This window comes from Juglans regia, chromosome 9 (genome assembly GCF_001411555.2).
Source record: "Juglans regia cultivar Chandler chromosome 9, Walnut 2.0, whole genome shotgun sequence".
Lineage (NCBI taxonomy): Eukaryota > Viridiplantae > Streptophyta > Magnoliopsida > Fagales > Juglandaceae > Juglans > Juglans regia.
In genome coordinates, this window is record NC_049909.1 from 19,282,649 (window position 1) to 19,301,747 (window position 19,099).

Consider the following 19,099-nt stretch of genomic DNA (forward strand, 5'->3'; position numbering starts at 1 on the left):
GTATATTACATGCAAGATTTACAACCATTTTAAAATATTTTTTTTATAATTATGTTTTAAATAAAAGGCAATTATATAAAATCTAAAATTTAAATAAAAAATTTCGGTGCTTTTAATGAAGATCGAAGCATTATTACATAATGAGAAATGATAGTTGCAGTCGTAAGTGTACAAGCGCCGTGCAATTATTTTGAAAAAAGTGAATAAATATGGAATCTACATAAAAAAATAATATTTTTTTAATAATAAACGTCACTCTTTTTCAAAACGACTGCATGACGTTTGCGCATTGCACGACTGTATGTAGCATTACTCTATTATTATTATTTTGATGATTCTAACAATGTCATTACGAGATGATAGCAAAGACAAGAACAAAATAGTCTCAATAAGACATAACCTAATTGCTAGCAACAACTCAACCAATTAATAGATCATGATCGATCATGTAGAATCGATAAACATTACAACATATATATTCAGATACATACCATGATTGTTATAAATAGAACTGCACCAGTTTTTAAATGTTTGTCGTAACATTTTTGTCGAGTGTTAAAAAAACAAAATTGTATTAATTTTTCTAACAGATTTCAAGGAAAAGTTTATGATGAACTGAGAAACACTACCCAGTTGTACAAATATTAATTATGAATTTATTGAGAAGAGGTGGGGCGTCATGTGGATTAGCCAAGACAAGATGATGAAAGCTGTAATTATTAATCTGATCTCTAGCACTTTTCCCCCCACATTACAAGTCGTACATAGATAAAAATACAAGCAAACAAGAACATCGAATTCGACAAATCCTTGAGAAGAAGTCTTGGGGTCCGACCGACTTAACAAATACATGATATCGGTCGGGCTTTGTTTGGGTTCTTAAACCACGGAATTTCTATTAATTTCTTATTGCAATTGCGTGGAAGACCCATATACTAGAGACGCAAGTCAAGAAGCATCATCATCCCCAAGATGCATTCTTTGAGCCACAAAAATGGAGATGAACCCCATATATTAATTTTTTTTATATAAGGCATGATTAATAATCAATATCGTATCCCAATGTTATTGAATGAGTACTACTGAATTAACACACATGGACCTACAACTACTTGGTTTTTGTATTTGTAATTAGACAATCATAACGTTTATGAAACATGACAGAGACTTATAAGAGTGATCAATCTCGTGATCTAGGGAGAACTCTTTTGTTTGTTTGAATTTGCATTGGAAATATCTTCCTTAAATGGGTATCACACCCCTCTTTTGGAAAACAACAAAACGATCTTTATCTTATGTACCCTTTCACTCTTATCAAGCCTATTTCTAACTTGGAAAATCCCAACTTGATTGCAAAAAGTTTGGACCACAAAAGTAGACGTTAATGTAATGTAAAACTTAAAAGGAAAATCATGATTTGTAAAGTTTTAGGATATGCAATTTTTGCGCACATAATATGAAAAAAGTAGATAAATCTAAAAACCATTTAAAAAACTTAACTTTTTAATTGTGGGTCCTACTATTTTTCAAAACGAATACATGAGACTTACACAACCTAAAATTATATATATATAGTATTACTCAAAACTTAATACAATAAAGTGGGGATGAGTCATGGAGAAAAAAAAAAATACAAACATATTGAGTTTTTCAGAAAGAGAAATGCTATATATTTGCATACCTGCAATAATTGAGTATGCAGTTTTCATGTACTTCTTTTGAAAAAATTAAGTAAATCTAAGATTCATATAAAAAAATATTTTTTTAATAGAAGCACCCACTTTTTTTTCAAAGAGAGTACGTATAGAATGCACACTACATGATTGTATATAATATTATCCGTTACACCGAAAGTTCACGAGTTTAAGATTATAGTGTGCATGGACATGCAATTAAGTTCGTTCATGAGGCGATCAATTGAGAAGGTGATAGTTTTCCTTTATATGTAGTATCATTATAGATCACTTAACTTGACACCAAACAACGGGTGTACACATTAGATCTATATAAGCGGAAGAGCTTATACGGCACGTATGTAGATTAATATATAACCAAAACAACTAATGTACAATTTTATGTATTAATTCTAGAACGTGTTTATTATGCTCTCCACCAAATAGTTCGATTTTGAAAGGAGTCACATGCATGCTCTTTAATCGGTTTAAAATACCTCGTACTTTTTTGTTGCAAGTGCTATTGCAAGACCGGCCACCACTCTCTTCGATCTTCATAGAGATACAAATGATGTCACATCACCTCTCTCTCTCTCTCTCTCCATGTGCCTCTTCCTTCATTCCCTTTTCCTCTCTCTTTCTCCCTTCATTCCCTTTTCCTCTCTCTTTCTCCCTTTCAGAATGGTTCTTGATCACCACAGACGGTCAAAATACGACAACCATTGACCACGCAAGCTGTCGAGTTAGGCTGCGTTTGGTTAGTAAACTACTCTCAACTCATCTCAACTCATCATTACAACTTTTTCAAATTTCAATACAAAATATAATAAACAATTCAACTTTTTCAAATCTCAAAATAATAATAATATTAAAAAATAATATTTTATCAATATTTTATCATCTCAACTCAACTCAACTCAACTCATTTCAACATCCAAACTCACCCTTAGATCGTGACCACCCCGATAACGTAGCTGTGGCCACACAAAAAAAACATTTACCTCAACAAAAAAAACGAAAAACAAAGAAAGAGTCAAGAGGCAGCATAACACATTTTTTGGTCATAACATTATTTTTTTGAGATGAACAAAAATATTTTTCCTGTCAAATAAAAAAATTGTAGTGTTTCTTTTTTTATATAATATTTCATGACTCCTCGAGCAAGAGAGAGAGATAGAGCTTGGAGCGAACATGTAAAAAAGATATAGCCATATAAATATATTTATTATCTTTTATATAATTATATTAGGAAATATTTGGTGCTAATTTTCATCTCATCTCATTTTTTTTTAAATATCACTTAAATTTAAATACTTTTAAACTAATGATCATTACAATGTTTTAAAACTAATCGTCAAAATTTTTTCAAACTTTTAAACAAGAAATAAAAAAAAATTATAATTTTTTTAAAATCTAAAATAAAAATAATTCTAACAATATTTTAATTTTATAATATTTTTTATTCAATTTTTTTTCTTAAATTTTTAAAAAAAAAAATTTAACTTAAACTATTTAACTACTATTCACAAATTATTATCTCATCTAATTCTCTAAAGATCCACTAAAAAATATTTTTATAAAATAATATCACTTTACATCAATATACTTAATTATATAATTATATAACAAAATAATTGTAAAAAAATTGTGTATTTAAATTGCAAGTCTTATTAAAAAAAAAAAAAGAATAATGCTACTCTTACCAATGAGTTTTACCAATGATTTTTACCGCTCTATTTTTTTTATTTTTTTATTATTATTTTTTTTTACTTAATGATTAAGTAAGTACTTTTTAATAATATTATGAATTTTTTTATTTTTTTAAAAATATTTAAATGTATTAAAAAAATACATAAAAAAAAATACAAAAAAAATAAAACTCACAATTACATTAACGGTAGCTCCCAGCGGTGGCCCTAGCGCCACTCAAAAAAAAAATTGCATGTCGACCAGCGGTGGTTTGTCTCGAAATGCGAAAGACAGTAATTAACCGGAAAGAAGCGGTGGGCTCCGCTGACGCCTCTGAAAGCTTCTTGAGCCCAACGACCGACACGTATGCATCTCCCCACCATATGTGACGTTATCTTTCTGTATTTGGATGGAAAAACTTTTTACTGTCATAATTACCATTTACGAAGGAATATTTTCCATTTCTTTTACGTACCAACCATTTCAAACCCAACATGATAATCCTCTGCATCTCTTAAAAAATTACGATATTATTAGTTATAATATTTAATGTTTAATTTTATCACACAATTTATTATCTATATTTATTTATTTACAACTGATATTTTAAATTCTTGAAAAAATTGAACATTATTTAAAAAAAGAAAAAAAAATCTTTCCCCACATTTTGTGCTTCGGGAACAGTTACTGTTTACTGTTCATGTTTGCAATTAGATGAAAGCTTTGGCTGTTCTGGAAAAGGTGAAGGTTAGACCTAAATTTGAAGTGGCCAAGGTTAGGGGGACAAAAGCATGTTAGGAATACATGCTACAAAGTCTTTAATGGGGTTAGGTGTATTTCTCATCAACTCCTACATTATTTTTCTACCTCTTTAAGGCAGCATTAACAAGGCCCACCACCCTTTTTGGTTGAAAGTTGTAACCATTGTTTACAGCATATATAGTTGTCTTCTCCCCCTTTCGATTTAGCAGCACTATCTATCGACAATATCTCGCTTCAAATGCAAGTTTTAAACATGTTTTTTTGTTTTTTTTTTCATGGTTCTTTCAAGAATCTGGGTGCCAACAAATAGCATCATTTATTTCCCACCCAATAATTGACCTTAACTTGACAGTATATTATGAAATTCTAAGAGGCGTGATCACCAAACGGTATATCCTTCTTGATGGTGAGGTTGATGGTTAAGGAAGTGTCAAGAGACACAATTTTTTGATTTAGTCAAAAGGTTGTGTCACTTCTTAAAGTTGAGTCATTTGCCAACCATTGAGTTACTAATGGTTGTGTCATTTATCAACCGGTGCATGATGACCTATAAATATGAGTCATTGGTGCACAATTTCACTCGCTCAATTTTTTTTATCCATCACCAACTTATGAGACAAATAACCTCACGGGAGTGTCACCATATTGTTAAATTTTGTTTCTTTTTGTTCTTCATAATTCTACATATTAGAAGTGACCTAAATTCTTCAAAGTTCAAACAAGGAACAAGAATATTCATATGTCAACTTAAGGTCCAAAAAAAACATCTGCTAAAGGGAAAATAATGCAAGTCTAAATGCATTAATTTATAATTAATGAAGAATGATTAGTGAATCATTTTTTAATCTCAAAAAATAATCACAAACTCTCAGAGACAAGTCCACCTATATAAGCAACTATGAAATATCCAAATCACCCATTACTGAGATATTTATTAGGTGGGGGGTCTGCTTGTGAGTTTTACACTGTCTCAAGTAGATCATGACAAAGCCCTCAAGAACTTACGTTAATGGTGATTTAAAAGTTGAGATTGGGAGACCAGATTTTCAGGGAGTAGATGCTTTCCAAATCGTGAGCACGACTGCTTTGCCGAGGGCATGATTTGAATTTTCTCTTCTGCATTATTAGGGTTTCCCCATGCAATTTATATATATATATATATATATGAAAGAAAGAAGTGGGTCTGAAAGAAGCACATAATATTATTACCATAAAAGAAAAATCAACAATCGATATCGTTGGTCGAAGGAATGGCTCCAAATGCAACGTTGCTAGACATAAAAAGACATGGGTCACAGTGTCCCATAGAGAGAACATTATTGAACTGAGATTACAACTAAGCTTTGTTTGCCCTTTTCTCTTTTGATTTTATGGGGAACAAAACCGCATTAAATGTCTTGCAGACATACAGGCCATGGTTTTTGACTCCTAACTTTCCGGGTCATCAGTGGAAAAAGGGCATAAAACAAAAAAAAATCATTTTCATGTTCTTGCATCAATACCAAATAATACAAATTTAATTGGTAGATTCAAATTAGGGAAATGATAGTTATAATTGTTATTATGTAAATATCGTGTAATTATTTTTAAAAAAATAAATAAATATAAAATTTACATGAATAAAAAAAATTAATTTTTTCATAGTGAATTATATTTTTTTTTTCTAAACGATTGCATATTACTTACATATTATACGACTGTATGTAACATTACTAAAAAATTATAATACAAATTATAAAAGTTTTTCAATCGAATTTAGAGTGGTAGATTCACTCTATATATTTTTTTAATTTTTTAAGGAGAGAAGAGAAGCAAAGTAGTGGAGTTATAGTGGCAGGGAACTGGCACCGACCTTTGATTTTATTCTAGTAGATAGGTATTAATTTTTTTGATTATTGCCAATATGGTTTTGACTTTGTTTAAATTAAAACATTGAAAGTATATGGGGAGCACCATATGCCTTTTCAGTTGCCCGAGAGGTGTGAAAAAAACCTACTAAAGAGTGGTTTGTATTCAGAAATAAGTTAATATGTATTGAGGTGGGTTTTAAATCCAAACAAGGTCTGAAAAATTCGAAACAGAGATTCAGCTAGAATGTGAGAAGTGAGAGACGATCTATATATGTTGCTCTAGTGAGCGTGATGCTTCTGTCCAATAAGTTTAGGTTTGTACCCTACGTGATGTTTCCAGGAAAGTTGTCATTTTTTTTCTGGGAAAATAATGCTGCATAATGCTGTATATACTCAACTGAATCAATTTCGAGTAATGTTTGGTTTAAGACATTATTTCTCACAGCAGAACTACCCAGCAATAAATCATTCATTAAGAACAAGTTTGAACTAGGTTTTTTGAAGAGTAACGCTAGAGCCACTGCAGGGGCTCCCGTTAAAAGCTCTTGTTAGTGTATTTAATGTGTTTTTTTTTTACATTTTTTTTACATATATTTTTTAATACTTTTAAAAAATAAAAAAATATTTACATGATAATTAAAAAAAATTAATACTTAATCACAGAAGTAAATAAATAAATAAAAATATCCCAGCGGGAAGACTAGTATTGTTCTCTTTCGAAACATAATTGAGTGCATACTGTTCATGTTGGGATAGATTTGAGGCATAAAGGAGCCGCCATTGTTTTGTCATGTGGTGGGGGGCGGAATCAGCTGATGCCTTACGACCGTTAGCTTGGCCCAAACCAAATATGTAATTTGGACTGTATTCACCTTTTACTGTCATTATGGACCGTATCCACCTCTTACTGTCATAAATGAAAGTAAAGCATTATTTCACCTACGAAGTTTGATGGAGGAAGATAATGTCAGGGTTTGCGTAATGGGGGTCTAGCACTGTTTTCACCAGTATTTACTTTTTTTTCCCAGGATGTTGTTACAGCCACAGACATCCATCATCAATTTGCAGCTAACTTCTGGAATGGTCCCCAAAGATATATTTCCGTTAAAGAGAATTAGTAAATTCAATGAGGAGCTGTGAAATAAGATGGAGGATGGAAGTTGATTACAATATTGATAAAGCAAGGGTACATTATTATTTTACTCTTGACATTCTTTGAAGACCACCACGTGAAGAGCAGGTGGAGTCCAACTTGTAGTAATTAAAAAGACCAAATCCATTTGGGAAAGAAGCCCAACCTATAACAAACACACACACACACACACACAAAAGCAGCAGCCCACTAGCCCATAGCATACTTCTGGGTCCAGCTTCTTGCAGTTGTCTCGTACTTGCTCCTGTCCGTCTTGTACATATGGGCAATTTCGGGCACCAGGGGGTCATCAGGATTTGGGTCCGTCAGAAGTGAACAGATTGAAAGCAACACCTGAACATGGTCACAATGTATCAAGAAACATCACCCAAGCTTTTAATTGTTTACAGCAAAGAAGATTATGACAAAAGAACAATGCAACAGTATACAAGATAATTGTTTGAATATCAATATCACAACAAGAACGTGTATCGATGAACAACGTTTCCAATAAAATAATCATTGGTAATTTTTTCTTTACAAACTTCCCGTCGACTCCACAACGATTCTGGGGCTCCGGAAGAAGCTCCAAACTTGTGCGCATGTGATCAGTCAAAAAATATTCAGGTATAAAGGTAATACCAGTTTAAAATGGAACAGGATTTGAGTAGAGCAAAAACAAAAACATAGCTTATATCTCTGTATCTTTCATACGTTAAGACATCCAATGAAAACCGAATAGCTCCATTCTGTTTTCTATAGCATTCACATACTCCATAATTGGGCCTCAGAAAGAATGGTATCTTTAAAATATTAGATTGCTTGTTTTCCAAAATCTCGCCAGCACCATTCAAAGATGGGTGACATTTTTTGTTGTGGCGCATACGTAGATTCATATTAGATAGACACTATATATGTAGACACAACGGGAAAGCTGTGTTCCACATAACTTTCAAATGAATATGGAATTTCTATCTGAAAGATGGAATGCATCATTAGAGATAGCAGGGGCCGTTTAGACCATAAAATAATAACCTTGGCTATTGTGAGGGCAGGGCTCCACTGCTCCTTCAAGATATCAAGGCAAATGCTCCCATTGCTGTTGATATTGGGGTGGAAGACCTTTGTCCTGAAAGCAACCTGAACAAACCATCCATCGAAGACATATTTTAATACATGTAGGTTGGAGAAAAACTATCAAACAACTTTCAATAATCTCTTCTAATATACAAGCGTATTTAATACTCTTAAAAGGCTGAAATAGAGAAGAAGAAGCCAGAGTGCCAATTCAGTTAAGATCCTAAATACCCTAGTTTAAAGTGAGCCTTTTAATATTAACAGAAACGTCAAGATCTCGACATAAAAAGACCACTGTGAATATCTCAAATCAAAAATATCAGAAAGGAAATACGGTATCCTTTTAATAAAAGAAAAAAAAAAGAAATGGAATTGACATGAAAATAAGAATCAATTGCGTACCTTAGGTGGTTTAAATGGGTAGTCCGGAGGAAAATGAATGGTGACTAGAAAAACTCCACCCGCATATGGACTGTCAGCAGGACCCAAAATTGTTGCTTGCCAATGGAACATGTCTTCAGCAACTGGGCCTGAGGATTTATAGATCCATACAAGCAGAGACAATAACAGTGAATAAAAATTGAACAAGTAAACTTGCAAAGAATGTATACGAGGATTGAAAACAATCTACAGAAAAAAAAAATGCTTAACTGGAGGAAAAATAAATGCTGGAAAATACCAGATATAGATAAAAGAAAATCATAAAACAGATACCACAAAGAAGCAAAAGGGTGCACTTATAAAGAGCTCCTTCGCACATATCAAATGACCTAACTGTAGGAATATTCATGTGTTCTTATTGCATTTTCTTGATTCACTATTTTCAAGTGAAGCTTAAAATTGTTGGTCTAGTCTCCATATACGATGTTATTATAAAGATTATAAAAATCAGTCTGCAATTATTTTATTGAATATTCATAAATTTTCCATAGCTAACATTGAAAACGTCCATAGCAAATTTGCAACTCTGTTGTAGTACATTACATACTTTGGCGTGATACTCCAGATATGATCCCTAAACTTGGGGTCGTGGCCTGTAAAACCCATATGTCCAGCAACAAAAAGGGTGGCATCGTGAATGCATCAAAATTAGCAAAACAAAAAATAATAATAAGACTTGAACAAATTGGCCATGTTTGGTTTCAACCATTTTTCAACTTCAAACCAAATATCTTTCAATCTAAAAAAATTTACTATTCCAACTTCTCATCGCAAACTTTGCCTAGATTTCAGTGAAAAGATAAAAACAAAAAAACCAAAACAAAAATGTCCTAAAAAATTATTTTAACCATCTTTTCAACTCTTCTCATCCACTTTCAAAAATGCCAATACAGAACATAATTTAAAACAATTATTCAAATTTCCTATCTATCTTCACAAAACCAAGTAAAAAACACATCTCAAAATTACAAAAAAAAAATCTCAAAATTTTATTAGCCAAACATAGCCTTTTAGTCCTACAATGTATTAGAATTCATAATATGAACTATGAAAAACAAAATATCTAGGACTCACCTCGTTATATTGTTAGTATTTTTAAATTAGAAGTCCATTAGACAGTTTTACTGAGAGAAAACATATGATTCCTCAATTTTATCGATGCAAGCTATTGCCAAAAAACAACGTGACATCCTATTTCTCATTGCATTTGTCATTTATGCTAGATTTTTCCAACCTCCTTAAATTTTTTTTGATAAGTAACCTCCTTAAATTTTTAAGTTCTGTATTCACTCCAAAAGTAATGTATTCAGAAACTCCAAGGATAACGCATTCAGTGCTTATGATCGCACCAATATGAAGAAGTTTCTATAGATAGGCCGCGAGAAGTATAGGTAAAACTCAACTGAATGGCACTTAAAACTCATTGGCAATAGAATCCGAAGAAATGAACAGCAATAAAACACGCCTAAAAATTTCGAAGTCATACATCAGACACTCCGATTAAAATTTGAGCAGACAAAGTTCACAAACACGAATTTTTATCCACGCAAACACGACAACAGGCCGGATCAAAAACCCTAACAAAATGATAAATAAAGTTCAATTCCACAACAAACCCTAATGAAGAAATAGAAATTCAGCCTAACAAACTCGCGGAAAGCTCACAACTCGAGCAGAGGAAAAAGCATAAGGAATGAACGGAAGCACAAACAAGGAAAAGAAAAAAATATTACATAAATAGAACATCATAAAGTGTATCTCTTTCTATCTCTATATATATGCGGATCGGACCAAGAAGGTAGTACCAGCACTGCAAGACGTGGGAGGATCCTTCTGGAGATCCTTGAGCTCCTTCAAGATTCGCTTCGACGCCATCACCTACAAAATTTGAAACCCAGATCCTCTCAGCCCGACCGTTCAAATATAGATGCCTTCTCTGTCTGCGTATAAAGCTACACGCATTCACAGAGAGGAAGAGAAGAGAGAGAGAGCAGTATACCTTGGAAGGTCTGATTATTATTTGAGCTTCTAACAATGGGGGATAGAGCAATTCCGCCTTTGGGAGATTGGGCTTTATATACTGATCAAACCAAAGAGGGGAATGTTATTAAAAAAAAAAAATCCAAAGGGGGGCAGTTTTTCGGTCTCTAGAAGTGGTTCACAGAATCACAGTAATTGGTCAATGGTCAACTCCCGTGGACCCCACCCACGCATTATTATTATTATTTTTTTTTTTAACATCTTCATACACTATATATTATATTTTTTTTTTCTATAATAAATATTCGATGTATGGAAGATACGTATAACGACTCAATTAATTTAATAAAAACAATATTAAAATATATTAAATTTATGGTGTGTAATGTTTGACGATTAGTAACATCCTCTTTGATGTAATTGTTCTTTTTTTTACTGTCTGGTGTGGCATGGGATCTCCGTCGACAGTGTAATTTTTTTTAATGTATTTTTTTAATATTTTTTAATATTTTTTTAATTTATAATATTATTAAAAAATAATTTATTAATTATTAAATAAATAAAAAACCACTATCGGGAGCCCACACATTGGATTTAGCATTTCTGATTATGAAATGGATATCTTATTAGCAAATAAAATGGATTGGATTATAATGTTCATAGTATTGAGGGATTAAAAAATTATAATTTTTTTAAAAGATAATATTAAATATAGTCATAAAATGTATAAATTTTGTACACTCTTTTGAAAAAAATAGTCTATTCTTCAAAAAATAATTTTTTTATAGTCTCAAATTTATCTTCTTTTTTTTTTTTAAAAAAATAATACATGAAACTTGCTCTAAAATTATAAATATTCATTTATTTTTCTTAAAAATTCCACTTAAGATTTTCATATATACCATCTCAGCGTAATCTTCACCCTTGGTCAGTTTTGACATGCTTGACTAATTTTCAAGGTCAATGGTAGCTGTATTGCCGATTGGAAGTACTGGATGTATGCAGCTAATAAGTTCCTTCACCTTTCTCTGTCAATACAAATCAAAGTTCAAAGATGCTTAACCAGGTCTCAAACGCGTATACGTTGACCACCTCCAATCTATGATAGAATTTTTCAAAATTCAACCTTCAAAGCCTTTCTGTTACATAACTGTGCGTGTATACTATTCCCTTAAATCATTGCAAATACAAGTTGATTCGGAAGTTTAGTTTGATGTTGATAAGTAGCATATGCACCGATGAGTCCAAAGGAAAAAACTGTTGTGCACGTCGGGTTAAAAAAAACTGAACGGATGAGATCAATTCATTCAGTCATGATCTCAGTTGTGAATACTAATATTTCAGAATATCCATAAATAATAATAAAATAATTTTAAAATATCTAAAAATAATTATGTTTCCAAACAATACCGACTCATCCAGTGACTTATTTTTTAAGAAGCCAAATTTAACTTTCAAATGACCCGCTAATTACCCTATCCATAGTCTAATGAGCTTTTGGCCGTTTTGTTACAATCATTTTTATCTCATCTAATCATTATAATTTTTCTAAATTTTTACATAAAATAAAATAAACAATTCAACATTTTCAAATCTAAAAACAAAAATAATATTAAAAAAATATATTCTAACAATATTTTATTCAACTTTTAACTTTTATCTTAATTCATCTTGTCTAATCTGAGAAAACAAACGAGATTGGTCAATAGAATTTCATGAAAGAACAAAATGACAATTAAATCTTCCAATTCCAATGGACATCACTACAAACAACACGAGTAAACACATGATTTACCCTGCACGTTTTGTGCTCTAAGCGGGAAGGGATTCATGCATGATGCATTCGCTTGTTGTAGTTAAGATCGAAAGTAACAAATATGAGAATTGAGCATTCCATGCAGTCGTTGTTAATACACCAGAGAGAAAGAGGGAGAGAGAGAGAGCATCTTACCGCTATCGCGGGCATCAACAGCCCACTGAGATACACAGATATGAAACCTGACCTAAATCTACCTTACTCGGATCATGTTGACAAAAATGAATCATGATTTTGTTCATTAACAGAAGCAAAACATCTTGCATGAATCGAACTGACAAGACACCAGCAAACCAAGGTTGAAAGATAAACAAATGGCTCACTCAGTGCGAGAGAGTTCTTTTCCACCCACCAGTTGCGGTTTGGTCGGCATTTCATATTTGTTTCCAGCCGCTGGCCGATTCCCTGTATCAAGCCGCTGGACATTTTCTATCATTTTCAGGACATCCATGATTTTAGGTCTCTGATCTGGCATCCTCACCACACATGACATTGCTATCTGTAACATCTCCACCATCTCTTCCTCAATATTTGGGTATCTCATCAGCTCCAAGTCAAAGACTTCTGCTGTCCACTCTTCTCGGACAACTGAATGAACCCACCTGACCAAGTGGACAATCTCGTCACCTGCAGTAGTATGGATGGGGGATTTTCCAGTGAGGAGCTCCAGTAGCACCACCCCAAAGCTGTAGACATCAGAAGGCTGTGCTGCTTTCCTGGTGTCTGTCACTTCTGGGGCTCGGTATCCAGAAGCGCGGGAGATAGTTGGGGCCAGTGCGCTCATTATAGTTGTCAATCCAGCATCAGACATACATCCATACAATCGAGAGTTGAGAAAAATGTTTGAGGATTTGATGTTGCCATGAACAAGCTTCCCGCCATTCTCTGAATGGATACAAGCAATGCCTCTTGCTGCACCTATTGCTATTCTTAGTCGGGCATCCCAGTCCAAAGGGGTCCTATCCTCTCCCCTTTTACCTGAAAAAATATCTAGACATTAGAAGATGTCTCAAGATCTACAGCTACTGATCACTCTGGTTATCTGGTCCAGGAAATTCATCAAGTTATATTCATAAACCTCTTGAAGCTTTAACACCTACAGACAATTATCTCAAACCTTGAAACGGAAGAAACATCAAATGGTAAGCTAGCTGCCCATACAACACCGGTTCAGCCATAATTGACTTATTGATCAGATAATAAAGTCAAATCTTGCCACAACTTTCAAAAACTTGAAATAGAATACCTATTGACTCTTATTTTCTAAGTTATATTCAAAGCACTCGAATTGCTCACAAATAACTGAAATAACAAAACTGCACATTCTTATTCTGACAATCAACGGAGTTGTTCTTCCACTTGAGTATGCTAGTACAGTGAAATTAAACAGGTGCTCGTTTAAGTATTCAACATGCATAGTCCCATGAGATTCAGATATTCAGAACTTCTTGTGATAAGTAACATTCAAACATGAGAGTATTTCGAAATTAAAAGAAAATTTGGAAAAGATTGTAGGAAAATATTTTAGAAGATGACCTTTTTAGAAAACTTATATTTTACTTACAAAAAGAAAAAGACATAGAAAAGTAGACAACATTAGAAGAAGGCAGAAACTACAGCTATGAAATTCATACAACAAAGCTTCAAGTTCACACTTCAAATTAATGGCATTCCTTTTGATAGGTACAAAGATCCGAATACTCTGCTCACGGTGCAGAGGGACCTTCTCTCAATTCATGGTATTGAGAAGACCAATATTTTCTTGAAAACTTTATTCCATACCAATTCCAGAAATTCTACGGTTTATTATAAACCGATTACATCAAAGGAAATAATGTCCCAACAAGGAAAGAAAACCAACAATAAAATAATCCATCATAAGGAAAGAGCAACAAACACAGAAATAAAATAGCAACCAAACATGGAAATAATATCGGAGATTCATCTTGCCAAATTAAGCTACATAGTCAGCCAACTGTACGTTCGGTTTAGTAGTCCTCATGCTCCTACGTGGCGTTGCTTCATGCGCCATCGTATCACCTTTTATCTTAAGGATTGAGAAGAATGGCTCTGATCTCAAGAACGGAGAACCCCAGAGATATGTACCCATAAAGCCCTACTTCAGATGTCCAAGCCTAAATATAGAAAGCAAGCTTGAAATTGACAAAACCAGCTGAATGTCCTTACTCCTTATCTAATTGTTCGTAAGACCACTTTGTTTAGATTATATGCAGATCACCCTGATACAATCTCTCACATTCTTGTAAAAAGTAAACTCCAAGCCTTGGAAAAATCAAACACAAATGAAATTGCTTCTAATTATGAAAACAAGACTTGAACGCCAACATGTGTTTGCTAGCAGTTGTACTCTCATGATGCTTTCTTTCCTCCTATGGTGAACAAGCACAAGAGACAACAAAAATTCTACCTAGGCTTCATTTGGTTTCACAAATACTCTCAACCTATCTCATCCCATCTCATCTCAACATCCAAAAATCATTTCAAACACGACACTTTTCAATTTAAAATTTTCAACTTTTTCATCTCATCATTATAACTTTTCTGAACTTCCAAACAAAACAAAAAAAATAATTTAACCTTTTCAAATCTCAAAACAAAAATAATATTAAAAAATTCTATTCTAAAATAATATTTTAATTTAATATTTTTATTCAATCTTTTCTTTCTCATTTCTCAAAATCCCATAAAATATATTAAATCATTTTACTACTATTCACAAACTATATCGCTATTATTCACAAATTTTTCATCTCATCTTATCCCATATGTATAACCAAACCAAGGCCTTATTCTTGGTCCCTGCAAGTCAGGTTACTTCGATACAAACATAAACAAGTAACAAGGAATTTAATAGAGGACTAATTTGCATGTTCCATTACTACTGGCTGGAAAACCAAACATTACAGTTCGATTGCTCGGTAGCAAGGTTTAGCTCCCCAGGTCCATGTCAAGGCATCAATGATCTAAGCGCAAAAAATTTTAAAGCTACATGCATGTCAGCTCAATCACATGGGGAAAAGGCAAATTGGATTATCCAGCATTGTCATTAGAAATTTTGAAAGTACGTATTTTCCAGCATGGGGAAAATCTTGGCCTTGCTGGAAAATACATCCAGCAAGGCCAAGAGATATAATAAAAAATCAGCTTATACCCAAGAGAGTTCAATTAGAGACAGGAGGCTACAACACTGCCTTCCTCTAGACCTTAAGAAATGTTCCAATTAAATAAATGTACAAAAATTAAGTAATCAACACAGAAAGATCAGGGGTTAAAGAAAGTACGAACCATGTAACAAGGCCGAGACACTTCCCTGGCTGTAATAATCATACACGATCAGCTTCTCATCTTTTGAATAGTAATATGCCTTCAGCTCCACCACGTTCTCATGTCTAATACTCCCCACAAGCTCCATTTGCTGCTCAAAATCCCGCTTCCCAACGCTCACCTCCTTCAACCTCTTCACCACCACAGCAGTTGCATCCTCTAGAATTGCTTTATAAGCCATGCCGAATGTCCCCTTTCCCAGCACCTCAGCAGAAGCCCTCAGTAAATCCTCCAGATCAAATGCATAGCTACAACCCTCAAAGAAAACCAGTTTGTTATTCGCATCTTGACTCCTGGAAATCACTTTTTCAGGTGACATCTCTCCCTTCTGCAATTTACCCGATAAACTATCTTCCCTTTTTCTTCTGAAGCAGCAGACAAGTACTAGAAAAGCAAACGCCACAACTCCTAGAACACCACCAGCAACTATAATTCCTAAAAATGCCGCTTCACTAAGCCTCCCGGAACTCCTATGCTTCGGATAAGATGCTGAAGAGGATGGAAGCACAGGAGGTAGTTTAGGAGGAAAAGTTTCAAAAGAAATATTGTTACCACTAAACACCGACCTTGAAAACCTTTGAAGTGACTTAGGCACACTGCCATTCAGATCATTGTTAGACACATTTAGCACTTGCAATCTGGGCAGATTGAGGTCGGGAATTTCACCCGAAAGTGAATTGCTTGCAAGATTTAAACTCGCCAGCTGACTCAAATTCGAGAACGAGGAAGGAATGCTCCCATTGAAACCATTGTTAGACAGATTGACGATGGTTAAGTTCTTCCAAACTGAGAAATCCGATGGCAATGGACCCGAGAATTTGTTGAATTGAAGGTAAAGAAACGATAAGTTTCTGAGGTTGGCAAAATCAGAAGGGAAATGCCCAGTAATGGCATTGGATCTGAGGCTCAGAATTTGCAAAGCTGAGAGGCGGCTTATAGTGTTCGGCGGAATGGGGCCGTTAAATCCAACTCCGGGCAATCGGACGGCTATAACGCGAGAGTTATCTTCACTACAAGTCACTCCGGCCCAATAGTGACACACACGGGAGCTCTCATTCCAGTTGAGAGAGCGAGAGTGAGGGAAGTTGTTCACAAAGTCAAGCAGAGCTCGCTTCTCCTCAACTGGGTCCGCATTACCCAGAATGAAAACCAAACCCACCAAGAAAACCGAAGAGAAAATAACTCCCAGACCTCCCATACCCTTACTCTGCGTTAAATCCTAATTCTTCAACCAGATAACGAGCTGTTTCTGCCAAAAGAAAAAACTTCTCTATAACATCTATAGTTCTGGCTGAATATGAACCAAAACAAACAGACAAAAAAACTAAAAATTGAAAAATGAAGGAACTGTTCAGAAGAAGAGAAGGAAAAATAAAATAAACGATTCAAATTCGAAAGTAATTATCGACAAAAGCATTAGCGGGTCTCAGAAAATCACGCAAAGAAATGAACTTGCAGCCTTTGAAGGATGCATTTCAGTCAAAAAGAGGCTTATTTTAATCTGAAAACTGAAAAGCAATTTGTTACAGCAGAAGCAGCGATGCTTCCTCTATTCTTTTTGTTCTTTGCCCTTTAACTTTTTGTTTGAAGTTGCAAAACCGAGAATTCACTGAAAGAAAAAAAGGATGAAAGTTCCAAGAGAGACGCGCGCTAGAAACTAGAAACAGAAGCTACTAATCTGAGACGGGGAGAGAGAGAAGGTACCTGGCCTTGGCTTATCTTAATTCTTACATACCATCTTTCAGATCTGAACTAAGGAAGTGCTCTGCTAGTGAATGTACGTTAAATACCGAACAACTCTGCTTCTCAGAGATTTTTTTTTTTAAAAGGTAAACTTATAATTGGTATGCTAAATAGGAACAAATACTGAGATGTATCGCAAGGAATGTGTGTTGTGAAAAACGTACTGGTTTGTGGTTATGATTTATCTGAGACAATGGTGCTGTATAAAGTAGCATCCAATGCGAAAAAGGCAGAGAAAGCTAATGATTTTTCACACAGAACGAGAGAGAAAGAGAGTCAGAGGAGGTGGTTGAGATAAAAAAAAGTACTGAGATCGCCATTGACGCTTTTGCCGGAAATGGTGTTTGAAATGGCTCCCAATGGCTCTATTTTCTGTGTGTCACTGTAGCTGAATGCTAGAGAGCAAGCAAAGGACGAGAGAGAGAGAGAGGACCAGAGATTGGGAGGAACCGGCAGTAGTAGAACTTAACGGCGAACGTACGAACGGACGGAAAATAGCCTGGCCGATGTGGGTCCGAGGTTTGTTCCGTCGACTTGTTTGTTTAGGATGAGTACAAAAGAGGGTGCGGATTCTATTTGATGATTTGGTAATTTGGGCGGTATAGAAGCAATCCCCACCGTTGAATCTGATCCAATAAATTATACATACGAAATCGTGCCGTCGGATTGGATAAGGTGCAAACTCTAGTCTAACCTTTTCTATCAATCATATCGGATGATAAGTCAATGGTTGTATGTTAAGATTACTGTACATTGATAATATGTTTGTTTAATCTATAAAAGTAAAAGGAAAAATAGTAAACATATGACTATTACCATCCTAAGATTCTTTGTGCAACCTTATTTTAAGTGATGATTATTGTCGTAAAATAATTTATAAAGCATTAGTTCACACTTTTCATTTATTTATTTATTTTTATGTCAAACCCGTTACATTTGTCTGATTTCGATCTGTCTCTTTAATCTCTTTCACTAAATCATATCTCTCGCATCGACCTCTCTCTCTCACCTTTTTCTCTCCTCAAGCTATATCTCACCAAACCTTCTCTCTCTCATCATGCTTCTCTCTCCTCGAGCTTAGTTTTGAGTTGTTTGATTTTTAATTTTTTTTTTTTTGTTTTCATCAAATTTTTTACATGCAAGGTAAAAACCACTCAAAATCTGGAGTCGGTTTTTGTGTTTTTATATTTAATTGATGAATCCAATTTGACACATCATGTATGAGGTGTAGAATTTATAAATTGACTGATGAAAAGATTTATTTATTTATAAAAATAATATTATTTTATATAAATATTTTTATGTAAAAATATAATTATATAAAAAATTGTGCGCATATTATTATTATTTTAAAAAATTGATTGTTTTATTTTTTTATTGGATTTTGGGTGTGCTTGAAAGGAAAGAATGTCTTAGGCTACTAGTGGCATGCAAATGTTGATTTACCATTACGGATAATGTTTTGGTACATTACCTGATAAAAAATGACCATTCAGGAATTATAGGATGTAGCTTGTTTATATGTTACTATGTTCTAGCGGGGGCTCTTTTCTTGCTTTTGTAATTTTCCCTCTATACCCATGAAAGAAAG

At 33.9% G+C, this 19,099-nt stretch overlaps 2 protein-coding genes across 3 annotated transcripts; both read right to left on the reverse strand.

Moving 5' to 3' along the window:
* Window positions 1-7,092: 7,092 nt before the first annotated feature.
* On the reverse strand, window positions 7,093-10,749 carry LOC108997444 (ubiquitin-conjugating enzyme E2-17 kDa-like). The gene is made up of 5 exons (XM_018973738.2): window positions 10,624-10,749; window positions 10,430-10,502; window positions 8,586-8,713; window positions 8,142-8,246; window positions 7,093-7,460 (listed from the first exon to the last, which is right to left on the reverse strand). Exons 2-5 carry the CDS (start codon window positions 10,497-10,499, stop codon window positions 7,317-7,319), a joined length of 447 nt encoding a protein of 148 aa, XP_018829283.1. The 5' UTR covers window positions 10,500-10,502; window positions 10,624-10,749; the 3' UTR covers window positions 7,093-7,316.
* A 1,719-nt stretch (window positions 10,750-12,468) lies between these two features.
* On the reverse strand, window positions 12,469-17,951 carry LOC108997365 (probable inactive receptor kinase At4g23740). 2 transcript variants are annotated; one of them, XM_018973585.2, is made up of 3 exons: window positions 17,501-17,951; window positions 15,727-17,014; window positions 12,469-13,398 (listed from the first exon to the last, which is right to left on the reverse strand). In XM_018973585.2, the coding sequence occupies exons 2-3, from the start codon at window positions 16,961-16,963 to the stop codon at window positions 12,740-12,742; spliced, it is 1,896 nt and encodes a 631-aa protein (XP_018829130.1). In that variant the 5' UTR covers window positions 16,964-17,014; window positions 17,501-17,951; the 3' UTR covers window positions 12,469-12,739. The 2 variants fall into 2 exon arrangements, with proteins under 2 accessions (XP_018829130.1, XP_018829129.1); XM_018973584.2 differs by having other exon boundaries at window positions 17,470-17,951.
* Window positions 17,952-19,099: the final 1,148 nt, after the last annotated feature.

Excerpts from the sequence above, each read along its gene's own strand:
- LOC108997444 (XM_018973738.2), bottom strand. The coding sequence starts at position 10,499 with ATGGCGTCGAAGCGAATCTTGAAGGAGCTCAAGGATCTCCAGAAGGAT. Across the intron at positions 8,714-10,429 it reads TCCCACGTCTTGCAGTGCTG|GCCCAGTTGCTGAAGACATG; the intron begins GTACTACCTTCT and ends ATAAATCCTCAG. Across the intron at positions 7,461-8,141 it reads CTGCCCTCACAATAGCCAAG|GTGTTGCTTTCAATCTGTTC; the intron begins GTTATTATTTTA and ends GACCATGTTCAG.
- LOC108997365 (XM_018973585.2), bottom strand. The coding sequence starts at position 16,963 with ATGGGAGGTCTGGGAGTTATTTTCTCTTCGGTTTTCTTGGTGGGTTTG. Across the intron at positions 13,399-15,726 it reads TGTCTCGGCCTTGTTACATG|GTAAAAGGGGAGAGGATAGG; the intron begins GTTCGTACTTTC and ends ATATTTTTTCAG.